Here is a 20,236-nt window from a genome sequence, read left to right as displayed (position 1 = left end):
AATCAGAGCTTGTAAACTCCTCAGTCCCGGCCAGGGCATCACCACTCCCAGGCAGTGGGAGTTTGTTTCTCAAATTCCAGGGACAAAACCACTCCTTGCATCTTCCAGCCCATTTTCACCAGGATAATGGAAGCAAGTGCCAAACCCATGGTGGAAAAAACAGTGTCCTGGACCTGAGCTGGATACATGACCCCAATTTCATTTGCCTTTCAAAGGATTTTTCCTGCTTACTTCCCTCATGTTTCCTCTCCAGGGATATTCACTCACAAGCTCAGATTTGAACTGTGAGCTAGTCAGTAAATCTCCTCCAGAAGGAAGTGGCATTGCTTTTCTTTGGTCAGTAAATCGGATAAAGAGTAAGAAAGTAACAGAGATTGATCACAAATTTTTCTTCATAAGAAAAAAACACTAATTAAAATAATCAGCTACATCAACATAACACAGTTATATGAAGGCCCAGTGCAACTGCAAAAATGCAATAAATGTTTTATCAGCATGCAGAATTCTGCTGTAAAACTGAATAGAATTAAGGGAACTTTGTTGTGCAGACAAGGATTACAGCTGAATAGCCTGTTCAGTGGGCACTGGGATGTCACCAAAGGTACTCAGCCAAACGACTAATTGCCATAATTTCCTTGTTTTCTGCAGAGAATGTAATTAAGTGGCCATGGAAATAGCTCAGGCAACATCCTTGCCTCAGCCTGCATTCAAGGTGAAGAGTTTTGGCCAGTGCCACGGTACAGTCCCTGCCATGGTACAGAAACACAGCCTGTGCCACACGGGGTGCTGGAGAGGGAAGCCATGCAGGAAGATGACCTTTGGGACACACAAACCCTGAGGTCACCGGCTTCAGCCTCAGTCAGCCTGGGTCTGTTCTCCTCCCGGGGCTGGGGAATGATGCAGGATCAACCCACAGCTCACAGCAAGGAGGAGAATTTCCAGGAGACTCCCTCTGCTTTGGAGTATAAAAGGCCCTCCAAAGAGGCCTAAATTTCAGCCTATGCACACCCCATCCATCCCAAATGCTGTCAGTGCAAAGAGCCACAGCTGGAGCAGAAGAGGCAGGAGAGAGCTGCATGGTTGGCTGAAGCTTCCCAGAGATTCCTCACTCAGCAGGGACAATCTGGGATGCAGCCTTTAGCTGGCACCATCAATCACCATCAATCATTAGGAGTGTAGAAAGCTGGACCTAAGGCTTGACTGAACCTTGCAAAACAAAGCACAGGGAGGAGGCAGTTTGGGGCAGGAGGGAAGGCGGAGGCCTGGCTGCACCCCCAGCTCCGGCCCACGGCTCCTCTCAGCCCATGGCCACACCTGGAGCCCTGGAGCAGCTTCCCAGGCCTGCTCACCTGCACGAGGATGTTCCCAAGGCTCAGGAATGACTGTGGCTGTGGCCACTTCTCAGACTCCAGCCTGTCCCCTCTGCCTTAACACAGCCCTTCCCACTGTCTCAAGCAGCACCTGCACCACCTCTATTGCCTCAAAGTACCGAGCAGAAAAGGATTCAAAAAGCTCATTTTGTGCTCTCAGAAGCTCCAGTGCCATGGTTACAGAGATAAACCATTCACCAGAGATGTTTTATGTAGAGGAAGAGGCGTCTGAGTCTGGTTTGTACAAGGTGTGGCTGTGCTTGCCACACTCCCCTGCATAGCCTCAGGATGAGGCATAGTGAGACATATCTTGCACATTTATGGGGCTAAGACAGATCCAGACACTGAGTGGAGGGAAAGCAAGTACCAAACCCAGAATCTTCACATACACATTGCAGGAAAACTGGTTCTATATCAAAACCCTTCCTCTTTTCCAAGTGAAAATGTGACAGAATTCACTACAAAGAATGTGCTTAAGTGGTTTGACCTTTGAGCATCCAGGAATTTGCAAGGAATTTACTAATCCTTAATTTAGTTATGGAAGAAACTGAGCTAAATGCTTAATCTTAGGTCAAAAACAATTCTCAGCTTTATTTTTCTGTTTGGGAGAAGCTGGTTAACAGTGTGTGCAAACCAAATTACAACTGTCCTTTCATGCTGGCTGGATTCTTTCCCACTGTGCTCAGTGAGAGCATTGCATGCTATCAGTTTCCTTCCAAACACTGCTGTGCAGAGGACATTATGCTGTAAGGTCTGGACTAACCACTAGGATTAGGAATCAAACTGAGCAAGGTCAGGAAGATGTAGGTGTTGCCATTATTGGTTGCTCTCATTTGGAGTTTCTCCAACACACCTCCAAGGAATGTGGGTTTTCATCAACAAAAATCACAATAAGTTTTGGAAAAAGCAGTGTTTGTGCAATCAAAGTGAGAGGGCAAAGAGCAGACCTGCTTCCCTGACTGGGATCCAAAATCCTGGACTCTGCTCCACAGCCTCCAGAATCTGAATCCCAGTTTCAAAAGTGAGGAAATAACTTCTGTTTGTTCCACTGCACCAGTAAATACACCATGTTTATGGGAAACTCATCCATGCTAGTTTCTGCTTTCATACCATGTGATGCTTCTTGTCTTGATTTTAAGCCTTCTGTATAAGATCTGCCTTCAAATTTCTCTGGGGTGCCATGGAGATGTCAGAATCTACCTAATATTGACTAAAATAAATTCCAAAAACTGAAGAACACCAGCAAGTGGAGGCTGCGTGGCAGTCCTCCTGGAATATTTTTGGTGTGTGTAAGATTCTCCTGGAATACTTTTGGTGTGTGTAATTGTCTCAAGGTTTAGTGCATTGCGTTTACTCTTGTTTGCAGAAGAAGGTGTGGTGGAATGCACTGTTCAAACAGAGCCTGCTGTCCTCCAGCCTCAGATAAGGAAGCTACAAAAAGAATGTGTGGTGCAGGCAGGTGCCAATGCCAGACACAATGATGCAAGTGCAGCTCCAGGAGGCTTCTGTCCTCTCCCCACCCCACAGCTACCCCAGCTCTGTTTGCATTTTCCAAAACCTGGAGTGAAATATGGAAATGAACGGTGCAACCACGGTCATGGGGCTGCTCTGAGCTTCCTATTTGCTGCTGAAAGTCAAATCTTGACAGGCAGACAGGCAGATTTAACCAGAGGTGACACAGTTGGTGTCTCAGCCCTCAAATAATGGGACATGTTGGTCTCAACTATCCCTGTGTGAGGAAAACCTGCTACCTGCAGTGAGCATGTCAAACCCAACACGTGCCTGAGGTGAGTGGTGTGACACAGAGAGGGGCTCAGAGCAAACTGCAGCTGGTGAACACCAGGATTTCTTACCCCATCCACAGAGGCACTTCTGTGCACATCCCAACTGCCTTGCCCTCCCAGATGCACTCAGGCAGCTCCTCTCCTGCCTCCCCACACACACATTACACTGGGCCATATGTTCCACTCATTAACCAGAGTCTTAAGCCACAGAGCTCCACTAATAGGAGAGCTTGATGGCAAATGATTACCCAGCCCCCTGCAGCCTTGGGTCTTAGCTAAAGACTGGTGTTTCTTTGAAAAGATTGCTCTAAATTAGGCAGTTAAGAGCATCACCATCATTTAAGGAACTGAAGGAGAAGCTGATACCCAGCCATTTCCTGGCACCCAATTTTCCTCTTGTGCAGCAGCATTTTCTAGTACAAGGACTTTCTTACCACTCCTTGTGTTGGTACCAAGGGGGTGCCTCAGCACACCCAAAGAAAGAATTTGACCCATTTGTTTATATTGATTTTAGATATACCCCTTACCAAAGAAAGCCCAAACCTTATCTATCTGAGTAAAATCAAGTGCACTCAGGGACATTCCTCAGCAGTGGGGTGTAATGGACACACCTCCAGCTGCTCCCAGGGTGATGTGGCCCCCTCCAGCTGTTGTCCTGCACACCCCTGGCATGCTCTGGGAAGGGAGCAGGGATGTGCCAGGCCTGCACACCTGTATCAGTGCAGGGTTTGTTAGCAGAGAAATGGGACACTGCCCACAGGGCCCAGGTGTCCCAGCATATCTAACTCACCACCACCAAGGGATCTAAGGGGCTCAGGAACATTGTGTACTCTGTGCCTGTCAGATTTGGGAGCAGGGAACATGCTGCTGGAAGCATTCAGCTTGTTCCCAGCAAGGAACCTTTGAAGAAGACTTCCTTTGATTCCCACTGAAGCCAGTAGGAAGGCATTTCAGTGGTGTCTGGATCCAGCTGAAGCAATATAGCTCTTTTTTTTTTTCCCTTTAATACATAAAAAGACATTTTCAGTGCTGAACCCTCAGCATCCAGATTTCCTATACTGCAGTTGAGACAAGGATTCACAAAACCCCACCCAAAGCCAAGCCAACCCAATCCCCCACAATGGATACTGATAAGCACTTACAAGTCTCTCTCCTGAAAGCACTTCCAGGAGTTTGATGAGCATCCTCCCATCTCGAAGGTCAGTGTACAGGTCTGTAATTCGGCAGGACACACGAGCCAAGTGGGAATTCACCCACTTGGTGAAGGTCTTCTTCTGAACTGCCTCACGTTCATCTGTGGGGAAAACAACAGAATGTTACTCAAAATAAATCACAGTTCACGTTTCTACCTGAAAATGGGATGCTCAATCATTTAAGATTAAATCAAAGGTATGGCTTGTCTTTTTTGGAGAATCATTGATGAAATTAGGACTTTTCATTGAAAAACCACCATTCTTCACCTGCTGAGTTCACCTGCTCTGGAACACACACAAATCCGTAACAGATCCCCCAAAATACCACAAGTCCTTTTGGATTAAGACAAATATGATAGAGAGCAGAGACCAACATTTCCCACTGACTTCTTTCCCTTCTCATGACAATATTTATTTGCAGATTCAACATTTGTAACTGTATTTACACAATGTCAACACAAATTTTTCCATAACTGCATGCCTGAGGTAGACAAGCATTTATATCAAGCCATAGAAAAATAGATTCTTTCCACCTTCCCTTCCCAGAGTCTTTCACAACAGTTTATAGAGGAAAACATTGGCTGTGAGAGCTCTCTTACTGCACAGGCTGACTGCAGTCCACATTAATTCACAAACTCCTACCCAGCTCCTATCTGCCAAGCCCAGAGCTCTCAGACAGAAAACATTATACATCTCTGTGGTTACATTCTTTTGCCAAGGGCTTTGGATGAAGCCTGGTTAGCCAAAAGTCATTTCACTGAGCTGGGAAATACTACAGACCAAATTTGTCAAAACACAGGTGCTCTGACTCGGACTCTGGAAGCCACAATTAGAGAGATGAATGGAAGTGCTTTGCTCTCCCAGGCAGACAGGATTCCAAGCCTCCCATCAGCCTCTATAAAGTTGTTGGCGTGTACAGAAACAGGGCATGAAGACAGATTAATCCTAAACTGCAGCGCCCTCAGCTCTGAAAGCTCCAAGAATGTTGCTTAAAACACTGAGAACATTTCAGATGTGGCTGCCCAGGGGTTTGGTGGATGTTGTCCTCCCAAAGGAAGGATGTGCTCCCTTCCTGGCAGTGCAGCATGGTGGGGGTATGGTCCCAGCACATTCATAACCAGTCACTGCCTCCAGGACCTTGGGGACAGCAGCAAAAATCTGATCATGGTGATGTGGGATGACAAAGATGCTGAGAGTGAAGAAGACAGAAAGCTGGGGACCAAGTAAAATAAGAAAAGACAGTAAGAAGATAAATCAGATAACAGAACAGTGGTGAGTAGGAGGAGAGCAGACCTGCACTGAGTGGTGGTTTGCACAACTGCACAAACCCCACCCTAAGATTTCAGTTCTTCCCACTTATTTCTGAACTTGTTCTTCCTACCCATGTGGTTAGACATGACCAAATCTATTGCCCTGAAACTGCCCCATTTTTGACAGCTTTTACCTACCTGTTAAGGTGTGAAATTACAAATGTGACTTGGAAAAATGTCAAAGCTGGCGTTAGTGACAAAACAATGTGCTTTGGGTAAACTGACAGTTTGCATTTTTGTGTTTGCCCTTACTCTGTACGGAGCAGAGCATCCCTGTGATAGAGGAAGAGAACAGGAGATCAGAAGGGACTGCAGCCAGTGTCTACTAGCTTTAAATATATTTTTTATGAACTATTTATAGCAAGTGCCTGGGAATGCTGTATCTGCATGTCTGCTTGTCTAGTAATCCATGCCTTTACTTGAAGTGGTTTTTTGAAATGAGTCACAGAAGAGAAACCTTGCAATAGTTGGTGCTTTTTAAAGAAAATTCCATCAGAAATTATGTCTCCTTTCACCAGCTCGTACAAGCCCCAGAACAGATCAGCAAGTTTTTTTATTTAATTACTGTAGTCTCTACACAGAAGTACATCATTCAATGATCCCTGTGCTTACATTCATTCCAAAGAAAAATGCCAATGTACAGGACCATGAAAAAAGAGCTAGATATACAAAATATTATGTAAAACAAAGAGAGCTATCAAATTCCATCTCAAAGCCCACCATTAAAAAATATCTGGTCAAAAATTATGGTTATCAATAATTGTCTCATTTTGGGGTGACAGTGAAAGTAAAGAATGGGAAAAGAACCTCCATGTGGCTTTAGTAAAAGGAGATGAAGAGTCAGGGCCTAATTTTGAACAGATGAAAGACACGATATGGGAAATGCAGTGACACATCAAGTCGTGTTGTGAAACCTTTGGACCCATGGTATTAACTGACACCAGCTTGGGATCTTCTGGTGTTGAAAGCAAGTCAAGGAAGCCAACAGAGCAAGCAGCCCTTCCAGGACAGGGAAGACAGGTCCCTCCTGGGGACAGTGTCCATGTGGCTCTGAGGCTGCTTTCCCAAAAAGTTTTGCCACCCCAGCATTTTCAGTGGCCCCAAAGGAGAACAAAGTGCATTTTTCAGGCAGTGGGGGCTCGGGAAAAAAACCCTGAGCAAGTTTGACTGACTTCTTGTCTTGAGTGTTAGCTCAGCATCCTTAAGCACAGTGAACTACCAGGGAGGGAGAGGATGGGAGTCCAGCCTGGCTGAGACCCTCTGTGCCGGGGGAGCTGATGGTGGTGCCCTTAGGAGTGTTTTCTTTACTCCAGAGTTCAAAGCCAGTCGCTGCCTCTCCCCTTCTGCTCTCCCGTTTCCCCAGCGTTGCTCGGGTGGCCCCGATTTCCTGTTTACAGCGAGAGGCGGCAGGGCCCGGTTGGTTTCTCCGGTCCCACCTCCGCCCCCGCCCCAGCTCGCTCTCACCTGATCCCCACCCATCCTCTGTGGAACCGGCCTCCTCCCTGCCGGCTCCACCGCTGCAAAACACTGTGAAAGTCTCTGCTGTGCTGGCTCCAGCACTAACTTCTTGTGCTGAGCCTACAGTCAGCTTTTCACATGAGCTCCAGAAACTTCAGTGCTGGAGCAATTCATGGCTTTTCACTTTCCTTCCATCTCCCCTCTGAGTTACAGCAAGCAGGATGATCCCCGATTGTCTGGGTGCAGCCCCATGGGAAAACCCTGTGGCACCACACAAGGGCCAGGCCCCACATGCCACTGCCAACTTTTGGGGACAACCAGCAACTTATGTCAGAAAAATGCCACTGGAGAGACACAGCAGCTCTTTCAGCTCCTAATGGGGCAGTCACCCAGCAAGGCCAGGCTTTATCCTGCACTTGGCACAGGCAGAGCACAGCTCTAATTCCCCACTGACACTCTCAGCCAGAGAAGCCCCTGGAGGGAGAAGGCACAGCCCTTCTTACCCCGCATCACTTCACTCCTCTTGCGCTCCCACAACGTGGGAAAGCAAACCAAGCCCATTTGGAAAGTGGTATGACTGGAGTTGGTCATGTTAAAACCTCTCCTGATTATTTCTACATGGTGTTTCACAATGACAGCAGGTTTTTGCAATGCTTTTATCAACCCTTTCTAACTGATAAACTATTTTTCTGCTCAAGGGTTTCAGGTTAAAACACACACAGAATTAAAACCAAGGAATTTTGCTTGTATGTGTCAGATAAAGAAAGATACATACAGAAATGTGGTGCTTAGAGCCCTGACAATTTGGTTAAGCAAACAACACAACTGTGACTCTCTTAATGTGCAAAAACCTCCACAGTAAGGGCCAGGTGCATCCATGAATGTTGGCTCCAGGGATTTAACATCAGCCATGGGCCTTGAGTGCTATTTACAAACCTCATATGATGGTTTTGACAAATGTCCTTCATATTTTCAAAAACACAGTTATGGATTTTGAAAATTAATTAAAATGAGAGGATATGGGTGGAGCTCCAAGTGTCCTACAGCTTGTGAAAACATTTGTTTCCCAAGGGTAAAGAGAAATGAGCAACATGCAAAACATGCACAGCAGGAAAACGGAAGGCGCTCTCCGAGCAGTATCAATAATAGAGAATCCAACTTATCTTGAAGCAACACTGGGAAGGAAATTTCCTTTATGCGGAAGGCCCCATGACAATGCTACCACCAGACAGGGGCTTGCAAACTCCAGCACTGTGATTGTGATGCATCAAGGACTGACTTTGTTTAAGAGTTTAGTAAATAAACCAGAGTTGGTACACTGAAAGCATAAACTGAGCTGGACAGGATCACAAACAGGCATCTAATCCCTTCCTTGCTCGAGGGGAGACCATTCTTCCTCCACTAATTTGATGAGAAAAAATCTGACAAAAATGCAGTCCACTTTCTGAAAGCCCAGAGCTCAGTTACCGAGTCCCCAGTGCGGGACAGTGAGGGGGGGGTCACGTACACCACCCCCTCTGTCACACTGGGTGGACTCAATAGGGCTGTGGCAGAATAATGGTGAATTTGTTTTAATAACTGCCTGGGAAAGGCAGGGCTACAGGAGCTGGCTGAGAGCAGTGTGGGCCCCGTGACCCTGTGTACTCCCACATGCCAGCAGCCAGCACAGGCCCCAGGGCCTCTGTGTGCAGCCCTGACCGCAGCCATGGCAGAGGTTACCTGTTACCTGCCTGCTAAAACCAGCTTCCAGACACCCTGATCCCTTCCATACCAGTCAAACCACATTTCCAACACAATGACCTTGAATCCCTTTCAAATGGAGTGGTAAATCTGTTTAGGCCATGCTGCTGCCAGCCCCACACAGGTAAAGTGACTTTGGGTGTGTGACAGCTCTCACCAGCCCCTGGACTGGGGCAAAAGCCTCCACACAGCCAAGGGGGTGCTCTCAAAGGAGCCCAAACAGTGGAGCACAAAAAGGAGAGCTGTCTGGGACTGCTGCTGGGAAAGGAGCAGTCTGGGATTGCTGCTGGGCTCTCAGCCCCTCAGCACAGCCCAGCCATCAGTGGCACCAACAGCCTCCCTGCTGAGCCAGCCCAAGGGCAGCTGCTCTTGGCACTGGCACTGTCCATGGATCCCTGCAATACCTCAAGCAAGACAAATTACAGATGATTTTTAATCCCTAACTCCAAAAGCTCCATCTTCTGCAGGTTTCCTTCTTATACTTCCATGCTGGAAGTAATTTCTCCAGCTTAAAATGATTACTTTTTTATTATAGCATCCAGTGTGTGCCCTACATGAAGCACTGCAACATCCACTGACTCAGAGATCAGCTGAGTGCTGTTCTAAGCACACCACTTCTGCTGATATCCACTATCCACAGCTTCCCAGATTTTCCCAGATGATATCCTCATTTGACAGAGCACAGAGAAAACAGAGCTTCCTTTCACAGGACAATGTTCTCATTGCTGTTGGTGTTCATGGTGCAAAATATTCACCCTATGCTTTCTCACAGATCCAAGGATGTGGAGTGAAATAGCCAGTAATATTCATAGCTCCACAAATTCCAGCTGTGCTTTGAGGTTTTTCAGTTGAGAAAGATTTGTGAGGGAAGGACAGATCAGCTACTGGGACCAGAATGTGGTGATCAAATAAGATTTTATCAGTAAACAACATGAACAGATGTGCTGTGATAAGCTTCACTGTTTGTTGGAGTAAGCAAAGAGCAATAGAGAACATGAAATAACTCTGACATGGGCCCAGCCTCTGATATTCCAGGCAGGCTTGAATGGAACAACCTGGCCCTGAGGCAGGCAGAGCCCTCAGCAGGTCTGACACAGCTCCTTTGGTCCCCACTCCAGCAGCACCTTGACAAACAGTGCTGGTGGCTCCTGCTCCTTAGATTCCCTGTCCAAATCCAGGGCTGTGGGCTCAGAGACAGCTGGGGACTGCCAGCAGCCCTGGGCTGTGCCTCGGGCTGGGGAAGGAGGCTGAGGCTGGGTTTGTGTGCTCCTCACAGCCCAGCAGGACCCCACCCTGGGTGAGACCCCTGTGGGACTGCAGCTTGTGGGGTGTGTAGCTATGCAAAGCACTGAACTGATGCACCACTAAATATAGCCCAGAGGGTAAAATGCATCTCAGCTGAGGAGAGAAACATGTGGCTTGGGTAAACACTCCCTAAATGATGACCTTTCCACATGGTCCCACACATGCTGAATTCATCCTTGGGCATCAGGAAGCCCAGAGAACAATGCACAGGCATGCACAGCCAGGCACAGACAGTCTAAATGGAAATATATTGGAATTGATCTGTGGGGAAGAAAATGAAGGAAGGAGGAAGATCACTATTAGCTATCAGCAGAGAAAAGGAAATTTTCCCCTAACATTCAAGTTTCTTTTAATATTCAGGTGTCCTATACCACTAAACTGAGCAGTGGGTGCTGCTTTTCTCTAGCTGCAGATGACAGGTTAAGACTGAAAATTTGGGTTGATAAAAATGGAAAAAACAGACTTTAATGTAGAAAACACAAGTCCATTGTACACACATGCAGGAACAAGGAAAAACCTAGAACAAAACCTGCAGGAAGTCAAATTTACACATGACACACAGAGAACATGATCCACGTGGGTCCAGTGCTTAGAAAAATGCATCTCCTTCACTTTAATCTTGCTGACAGTTTACCATGGAGGAATGGGAGTGGAGCAGCTGATCATTCTCATGCAAATAGGATGCATTTGTTAATGGTTATTTTATGGCACAAAGTAATCTGTGGAGTGATTTCCAATCCAAACTGGTGAGATCACACCAAACTTTTACGTGCTCCAGCATGACTTAAACAAGAACTTGAATGCAAATGTTAAAGATGACAAAGCAATGAAGGGATTTTGTTTGTGCTGTGTTTAGCTGGTGATTTCATTAGGAGCAAAATCTTTGCTGCTTTCCCGACTCTACTACATGGAAATAATTGTGGAGAAATCAGGGGCGTGTTCAGCAATCCTTTTGCTTTTACTAGGAAGCACCAGCCAGCTGCTAAATCCTATTAAATATCTACCCTTCCCTAATAAACGTTACAGCATGTGACCACTTTCACTGCAGAAAATCCTCTGGAAAAGACAAAAGGGAAAGCTACATAATGCAGCATGTGGAACAAACAATTCTGCTGCTTTCTCTCTTTGATGGCACTAAACCTCCCTCAATAACATGATGCACAGAACAATGTCCAGGAGCCAGCCGAGCACTGGGGGGTGTGGAAGGGCAGGTCCCTTCGTGGTCTTTATTTTTACACAGAGTTTATGGCATTTTGGTGGCAGCAACACAAAAATGAACCTTCCACAAGCCAGATGCACATTCGTGTACAGGAATGACTATGTTCATCTCCAAAAAGTTACTGTAAAGCCATCCATAGCAAATAAACATAAAAGTCATCTGGGCTTAACAGATTAAACTGGTGGAAGAACTCAGCTTTTGATTGATAGATTTTGTTTCAGTTCAGAAGATAAGATGACATATTTAGGCAGATTTAGAGCAGCAGGTGCCCAGCTCTCCCTGCATTGGTGATGCCTGTGTGAACTGCTGGTTTAACTTCGGGGGACTGGAACACAAACCTGTGTAACCATCTCCCACAACATGCCAGCTCCCTCTGGGGAGAACACCACCACAGGGCCCATTACAGCAACAGCAGCCAGTCAGCTGCTCTTCTGGTTCTCCAGGAACCCCCGCAACTGCTGCTTCTTCTGTATGAAATGCAAAGCAGCTACAGAAACACCACCTTTAGTGGGTAATTCAAATGATTTAACACTTCTGGGGGCTGATCTTGGAAATACCTACCACACCTTCAGCTTCAACTACCACCACCTACCCTGGGCTGCACATGACAGCTGAACAAAATGATCACATGGACCAAGGCCTGAGTCCCAAACCGTATCACAGAATCACAGACTTGGGTTGTACAGGATCTTAAACAGAATCCAGTTCCACCCCTCTGCTATGGGGCCAGGACACCTTCCACAAGGCCAGGTTACTCAGAGCTCCATCCAGCCCAGCCTCAAATCCCCATCCAGGGATGGAGCTGCCACAGCTGCTCTGGGCAACCTGTGTCAGGGCATCAACACCCTCATAGAAAGAATTTCCTCTCAATATCCCATCTAATCCTTCTCTCTGTCAGTGTGAAGCCATTCCCCCTTATCCTGTCACTCCAGACTTTTGTAAATAGTGTCTCTCCATCTTTCTTGTACCTTCTTCAGGCACTGTCAGGCAACTATAAGGTCACTCTGAAGCTTCTTTTCCACACGCTGCACAACCCCAGTTCTCTCAGCCTTTCCCAAAGCAGAGGTGTTCCATCTCTCTAATCATCTTGGTGGCCTCCTCTGGGCCTCTCTTCCTCCTTTCTGAAGAAAGATGTTACAAAACTATATGTACAGCAAAATAGCAGAAGTACAGATGAATAAAGGAGCAACTTTTTGGCCTCATGATGTGCAGTGTTCAAATGCGCCTCCTTTAAAAAGCAGCATGGAAAATGTCTCAGTGCTGTTGGCATTTTACACAAAAGGACACAAACCCCTCATGGCTGATTTGATGTCAGTGTTTGTTGCCACTTTTCCCTTTTGCGTAGGAAACAAATCACCTCATCAAAAGGAGCATGGAAAAAGCATCTGCCTGTCCCAGGACACTGACTGCAAAATTCCCACAGCAGAACAATGAGAACCTGAGGTCACTGCACTGTTTCAAGCACACAGTCTTGGGGGTGTCTTGGCAATTTCCTTTAAAACACATTATATGCATAACACAGGGAAGTGCCAGGGGATTTTTGAGGGGGACAAAAACATTTTTCTATACGTGTCCAAACCACTCTCTGACTGGCAGTGTTGAATGAGTATGAGAGCAAGGCTTGGCATGGGCAGGGAACATGCCAGGTCCTTCCCTACATCAGATCCATCTTATTTCTCTCTGTGTTCAGCAAACCCAGCAGAATGAGACTTTTTACAGTGGATTCCCACTTGTCTATGGGAAGGGAAGCAAAGGTAGGAAGAAGGAGCTGGGGAGTTTTATTATTTCTGTTGTTCTCTTTTCCTTTCAGCATTCCTCCCTCTTCTCAGCACTGCAGGAAATGCAGCTGCTGTCACACAAGAATACTGGCACTGCAATTCCTACCAGTCCTGTGTGCCCAGCCTGGGACCCTCGTTAGCCAGAGCTTTGGAAATACAGAATTGTGAGTGACATTAAGCAGAGATGAGTCACAGAGAAATGAGCACCAGGACTCAGCACTCCCCAGGACAGCAAAGTGCATGGTGAATCCCACTTTTCCAGGGCACACCCTGGCACTGTGGGCAACCACTTCCAGTGGCACATGCCACCCTGGAAGGAGGAGACCTGCCAGGATGCAAGGCTGGGGAGAGCCAAGCAAGGGCAATCCCATGGGATATCCAGAAGAAAGCTGTCCCTGTGAGGGTGTTGGGACAGTACCTCCCCCACAGGCTGTGGGGGACACCCTGGCACTGTGGGCAACCACTTCCAGTGGCACATGCCACCCTGGAAGGAGGAGACCTGCCAGGATGCAAGGCTGGGGAGAGCCAAGCAAGGGCAATCCCCATGGGATATCCAGAAGAAAGCTGTCCCTGTGAGGGTGTTGGGACAGTACCTCCCCCACAGGCTGTGAGAAGTCCATCCTGAGGAAGATCCAGAACTCAGGAGGACAAATCCCTATACAACCTGATCTACCATGGGAGTTGCCCCTGCCTTGAACAGGTGTGCTGAACCAAACAACCTCCTCTTCCAACCTGCAGTATTCTGTGATTCTATAAATTCCAGCAAGCTTAAACAGGAATAGGCCAGAAGACTGCACTGCCACTACTCCTATGGAATCCCACTGAGGGATTTCAGAGGGCTGTGGGATCTCTTCTTTCATCTGAGGCACAAGTTGAGACATTACATGGAGAGCAAAGTCAAAGCTGTAGTATGTTTTGACCATGCTTCTGTAAAAACTCACTGCAATCAGAATGAAGAATAGATGAAAGAAAGCCAGACCTTTGTTGGTTTCATGTTTAAATCTAATTTCACCTTAATGACAGAGAAGCATGAATAGAAAATAAAGAAATCTACAATGACTGCATTTAATCCTTTTAAAATATTAAATCTCTGTGCTAAGAGATGTTATCATTATAATTAATTGCTGCTAAATTATAATTTTCATTATCACAGAAATATTTTAAATGGAAGAACATGTATTTAAATAACCACTGTGTTGATCAGGGATTAATAAGAGCTGGATTCATAGCCTTGCTGAACAATGTGTTTAGTTCCTGCAGTTTCCATGGCCACACAATAATTTACTACTGTTAACTGTGTGCCATATTGTGGAGTCAGATGCACTACACTGTGCTGACAGGATGCTGAATAAATGCAGCAGCGCCACAGGTAAGCCAGACTATAGCTCAGCAAACTAAATCCCCAAGGTGGCAACTGAATGAGTAACAGCAACAAAAATACTGTAGGTTACAATAAAAATCACTTGTATAACTGAAGGAAGCTTGATATATATAAAATGCCATTATTTCTAAAAAGAGAGTTTTAAAAATGCATTTATTTTAATGAGATTTGATACAAACTGCTAATAAGAAGCATTAGAGGAAAAATCCCTAATCTTCTCTGACTCTAATCTGCAAACCCATCATGCAGAGCTCCCAGGAAAGTCCTGGAGTTGGTGTCTTTTGAGATTGGCAGAACTGGCACCTTCACCTGTTTGCTTGCTTAAGAAAAGCTCCAGAAAACTGAACCATGATCTCAACATGAACACACATTCCAGCTACTCACTCTGTATAGTAAAGGAGTTCTTTAAGAAATCCATGTAGCAAGTAAAGAAATAACAATAATAAGAAATCTTTCTTTTCATGCCACCTACTTTATTGGGACTTCTGAGGCACAAACAAGTTGCACATGCATTCTAGTTCCTCACCTCCAAATTTTCTTACCTGCCTGTTTGATTCCAAGCCAAAGGTCATTTACTCATCTGCTTTTGTGGGACAATGTGGCATGTTTAAGCAAAATCATTTTGGCCTTTGGAATTATGCAAGAGTGGGGAAAAGAGATCCCTTTCCAGCACAGTATTTCCTGCCCAGGTAATAACTTTCAAAGCAGTACCAGAAAAAAAACCCTCTAAAGCCTCTCTGAGATTTAAAAGGTGATGCAAATTTGAAGAAATTAGGGTAAAATTATACTTTTAATACCTTAAATGTGTATCTTCATCCAGAAACATCACTTGTTTCTTGTTTTTCGAGTCTTAAAAGTGGATTTGTGAGTTGTACGGATTATGCAAGGCCTTGACTGAACAATTGAAAAGCCCTACATAGGGACAAAGGTGTGGCTCCTGTGGAAGGGGTCCAGGAGAGCTCCCAAGTATCTGCTTTCACTTTCTTTCATTTCTTAGCACAGAGAGAAAATGATAAAAGCACTCAAAGACTCCTGATCACAGTCTTTTCACTGATGCTTCCTCAGCCATGTTGCACATTGTCTCCATATTCTGAGCTTTTCCCCCTCAAAATGTAAATCAGTGATGTGGTGTTTTCTTTAAAAACCAAAAAAAAAAAAGAATAAAGCCCCAAACAGACTATGAGGTAATGGCAACTAATAAAGGAAAAGCAACTTCTAGAAGTTCAGTATCTAATTAACACTCCCAGTTGTCTGTTAGTGTAACAGCAATGTCATCAGAACATAGTTCAGGTGTTGGTTAAGCACAGAACTAGATTTGCACAGACTATTTGTGTTTGCACCCATCTTACACACCCCCAAATCACACAGACACAGGGGTGCAGAGGCATGAGAATGCACTGTGGCACCTCACACTCATTGGTGTGTTCCTGAAGCCTCAGTCACAACTCACTGATTTTCAGACCTCCAAATTTGTACACATTTCACACATTTCAGCCCAACTCACATACACCAGATGTTTATGCAAAAGGAAAAGTCCCATGCATTCACTCCTGAATGTGAAGGCCACGGTGACCTGCACCTGATGCCAGGGAAATATTTCTAAACTTGGCAACAGGAGCTAAAGCAGAAGGGAGGGCTGAGTTGTGGAGCATAGAAAACAAAAGATGTTCTGGCATTAGGTGGCTCACACAGGGACACCTGAAACCTACCAGGAACTGCATAGCATGGGCCACGTTCACGAGGCTGAAGGACAGGGAAAGGACAGCCACAAACGCAGCACCCCGAAATGGGCACTGCAGAGATCACACCACCCTGCCCAGTCATTTCATTCAGGAAAAACAGGGGGAAGTCCCCTTGGAGCTGCTGTTTTATTCCCTGCTTGCCCCAGCCCTGCCATACCCAGCGTGGGGAGCAGCTCTGCTGGCGCCAGGGCAGAGCTCCAATCCATCCCTGAGGGGGATGGCACTGCCAGGACGTGCTGTATGGTTAAAGGGTTTACACATTAGGTGTCCTTAAGTGTTGTCTGCTCTCCAGGACAGCTTGTGACTGCTTTTATTTAGGAAAAAGTATGTGCAGTGAGGAATTAGCTGGAACACGGCTGGCGCCAGGCACTGAGGACACAGGAGCATCTTTCAAGTGGCACAGAGCATCATTAGCATCAGTGTGCTGGCAAACACCAGGGAAGTCAACTGTTAAAAGCAAAGGCTCCAGTAAATAAGGTTTATATCATGGGAATTGTATTATATAACCTATCAGACATATTTATTTTGGAGGAGAGGCAGAGAGAGAAGCATTTAGTAGTACATCTGCAGCAGGGATCTATGGAAAAAATGTTCCATAACTTCCCTGTGAGTTCCTCTCATAAGGCCACAGCTAAGAGCAACAGGTCCAGATACAACCAGCACTTAATCTGCTATTAAAGGCTGACAGATCATCAGTGCACCTGCACAAGTGACAGTGGCCAGGACATCACCAAGGGAACAGTCTGCAGGCACTGCCAGTTTTCTGAAGAGACTTCCTTGAGCTAGAAGTGGCACACTCTGTTCCTGATCCCAGGGGAGGCTGTGGGGATGAAACTCACCTTACACCCCAGAGGGTGAACAAAGACACGGGGGAGGGAGAACACGAGACACTCAGCACTCAAAGATAACCCAAATTATTGAACTTCCCATGACGAGGATAACAGAAAGGTCAGAAGTTCAGAACACCACCAATATTTGATGTTTCCAGACACCTCCCCTATTTATTCAGAGCCTGCCTTAAGTGCCATTCCGTAATGGCTCTTACTCATATCAGCCTGCAATCACAGCACAGTCACATCTGCGATTTCACAGCAGTCTCTCCCATTATATTGCCAGGCAATCTGAGCTGGCAGAGGAACACACCCTGAGAAAAGCAGCCGTTGCACTATCAAGGTCTAGCTTCCCTCCAAATAACTGCGGAAAGATACTAAAGTAGATGTAGAATTAATTATTACCCAAAGCAAACTGCAGTTCGTTGACTACAGATGGGATGGTCAGGTTTTCACTTCTCTTTTTCCTGGAATCAAATCATGATCAGATCATATTGCCAAAAACTGGAAACACTTCCTGGACAAAATGAACATTAAGAACTGGACTTTGGAAGCTTTTTGAAAGGAAAAGGAAGAACCCAATATATGGTATTAGCATGGAGAAGCTGAAACCAAGGGGGAGCTGTTATTTGAGAAAAAATATAGGAAGAGGAGTGGATTTGAGAGACAAAATCCCTCAGCACTGTGTTGTTTGTGCAGTTCCTTTTAATGGGGCTGCATTGGTTTATACTATCTGAGAAGTGGGTGCTGCAAATTGGCTGATTTTCTGCAGTTTGCCAAGCCATTAAGTGAAATTTAGGTATCTTTATTAAACCACAGGGGTCTCATTCCAAGAAAAATCTGGGCAGCCAGCGTTTATTCTGTTCAGATAAACTCTTAAATCTCTTTGTAACCACATGTTGTTTTGTTTAATCTTTGAAGGCATAAGGTCACCCTTGGCTTGTGATTAGAGTACTGTGGTCACACAGATCATGTTTGTACCTTGCCACTGCACTTTTTCCACTGACCCTTTGGTGAGCACTTCTCCAGCTCCTCAACCTGAAAACAGTCCCAACAGAACTAAAACAGGCAAGAGAACTTAAAGCCACTAATCTCAAAACCAAACCAATCCTAAGGAGCACAGGCCCGGCCATTTTGGCAATATTGTAGGCAGAGATGTTTGAAGTCTCTGCAAGGACACCATATATGCTTTCTGTACAAAGCCATTTGGGATGATACTGCTCTTTTTTGCTAATATAAATAACACATAAGAATCATATTTGTGACCTCCTCCCCAAACAGTTTAGCTAAAGTCAGTGCAGGATTGTGCATGCTACTGATTCCCAGCAAAGAGCAAACTGACCCTGTCCAGTGTCACTTTGTCACGTATATGTAACTGGGCTTGTCCTTTCAAGTTCCAGCTTACATTTTTATGAACAAACCAAACTTGACTGAACAGAGAATTATCAGCACTTCCAGCTATCCCCTGAAAAGGCCACTTGGTAATGCCAGCTCTTTCACAAGCCCTTTGAAAAGGCAGGAGCGTGGCCCCCAGACCATGTCCCAGTGGCTGCCTGCGTGTCTGCCGGGCTGTGCTGTTCCCTGCACACTGAAGGGCCTTTCTCTGTAAGCTCCTTTCTAGGGAACAGTGGGGCATTGAGCAGGGCTACAAGCCTGGTTAATATTAGTTTGGCTACAGTAGTGCTCTCCCAACAAAGGAGGCTCTCAGCCCGGGATACCCTCGCTCCAGCAGCAAGTGCACAAGGGCTTTTGTGTGAGCGTGGGCTCTCCCAGCCACCGCGACCTCGGGCTCCACATCACAAGTCACAAGCATGAGTGCTCCCCATCCCTCTGGGCCTTTCCCATCCCTCTGGGCCTTTCTCTGACAGAAATGTGAGGACTCAGCTTGATGCATTTTCAGGAGCAGTGAGCAATTTTGGGTTCACGTGCTCTCCTTAATTGCACGAGGTCTCTGTGTGGACAGGAGGGCCACAGTGACTCTGGTCCCAACAGGGACACGACGTGTTTGAGGCACAGCTGGGAGTGAGGCCCTGCTCCCCGCAGCACCCCTGTGCCCATCAGGTTCTCCTCTGCTTCTGCACTACAACAGCCACCACCTCGTTCCTGTTGCACTGAATTTCAGAGCTGCTGGAACGCTGAGTAATCCAATCTCCAGTTTGTGGAGAGAGCTTCTACCTCTCTCCACAAATGACCCTTTACTTTAAAAGGACTCGTTTTGAGTGGGAGGGGAGTTGTTTACTAATACTTATTAAACAACTTTAATCTTTGATGAAGTGTCACTTCACTCGGACAATCACACTGGGATAAAGGCCATTACCTGCCAGGCCCAGATGCAAACATCCAAATGGAATTTCAGATTTGATTTCTTCTGGGAAGAGTAAAGCAGATTCTCAGACACCTTATTATGATATTCTACCTCCTTTACCACAGCCTTAAAAGTCAACAGAGACTAATTTTCAATATTTAGTGTAAGAGTGTTCCCAAACCCATCTATTCAATGAAGATAATTCATTTTCACATGAGGAAAAGATGTCATTACCATACCCTGCTACTTAATAGCTGATACTTAATACTTCTCAATTCAACTTAAACAGGAACAAAAAGACCTTCAGAGCTGTTAGTAATAAAATACTCATGAAATTCAGACTCTGAGCAGAAGGGGTGCAGTTACCAAACTACACGCTCTGTGCTGGGATCTCACAAAAGACGAGTTTAGTAGAGGGAAGAGAGAATGAAGATTTTGTGAATCACATAATTTGATTTTCTTCACCATTTCTACTAAGCTTAGATAGCAGCTCATCCGCTTTAACAGTCAAAGCATGTGCCCCACAGAAAACAGAGAGATGAAAGAAACTAAGGAAAAAGAGGAAATGACAAACTCAAATTGGGAAAGAGCTCAGGAATGGAAGACAACCATTGTTCTGCTGTTTTATCACCACTTTCATCTCTGTCATAGGCTTGTTTTATTGCCCCACTTTCCACACAACTTAATGGCAAAACCCACAATCCATTTGAATAGGGCTTTTGGATAGGAAAAATATCTGGGATAGGAGCCTGTACTCCCAGGTGATTACAACATGCCCATGAAACACTGGGATGGTCTGTGACACGGAGCTGCTGGGAGAC

The 20,236-nt window shown here is 45.8% G+C and overlaps 1 protein-coding gene across 4 annotated transcripts in view; it reads right to left on the bottom strand.

Moving 5' to 3' along the window:
* Positions 1 to 20,236, bottom strand: part of SPTBN1 (spectrin beta, non-erythrocytic 1) — a 115,961-nt gene that overhangs the window by 42,809 nt on the left and 52,916 nt on the right. For all 4 annotated transcript variants that reach the window (XM_039717097.1, XM_039717098.1, XM_039717099.1 and 1 more), the window contains one exon: positions 4,297 to 4,448. In XM_039717097.1, coding sequence (XP_039573031.1) covers positions 4,297 to 4,448 — 152 coding nt within the window. The remainder of the gene's footprint in view (positions 1 to 4,296; positions 4,449 to 20,236) is intronic.

This window comes from Passer montanus, unplaced genomic scaffold (genome assembly GCF_014805655.1).
Source record: "Passer montanus isolate IOZ18808 unplaced genomic scaffold, ASM1480565v1 scaffold37, whole genome shotgun sequence".
In the NCBI taxonomy this organism is placed as follows: Eukaryota; Metazoa; Chordata; class Aves; order Passeriformes; family Passeridae; genus Passer; species Passer montanus.
This window is presented reverse-complemented; position numbering and strand designations above follow the sequence as displayed.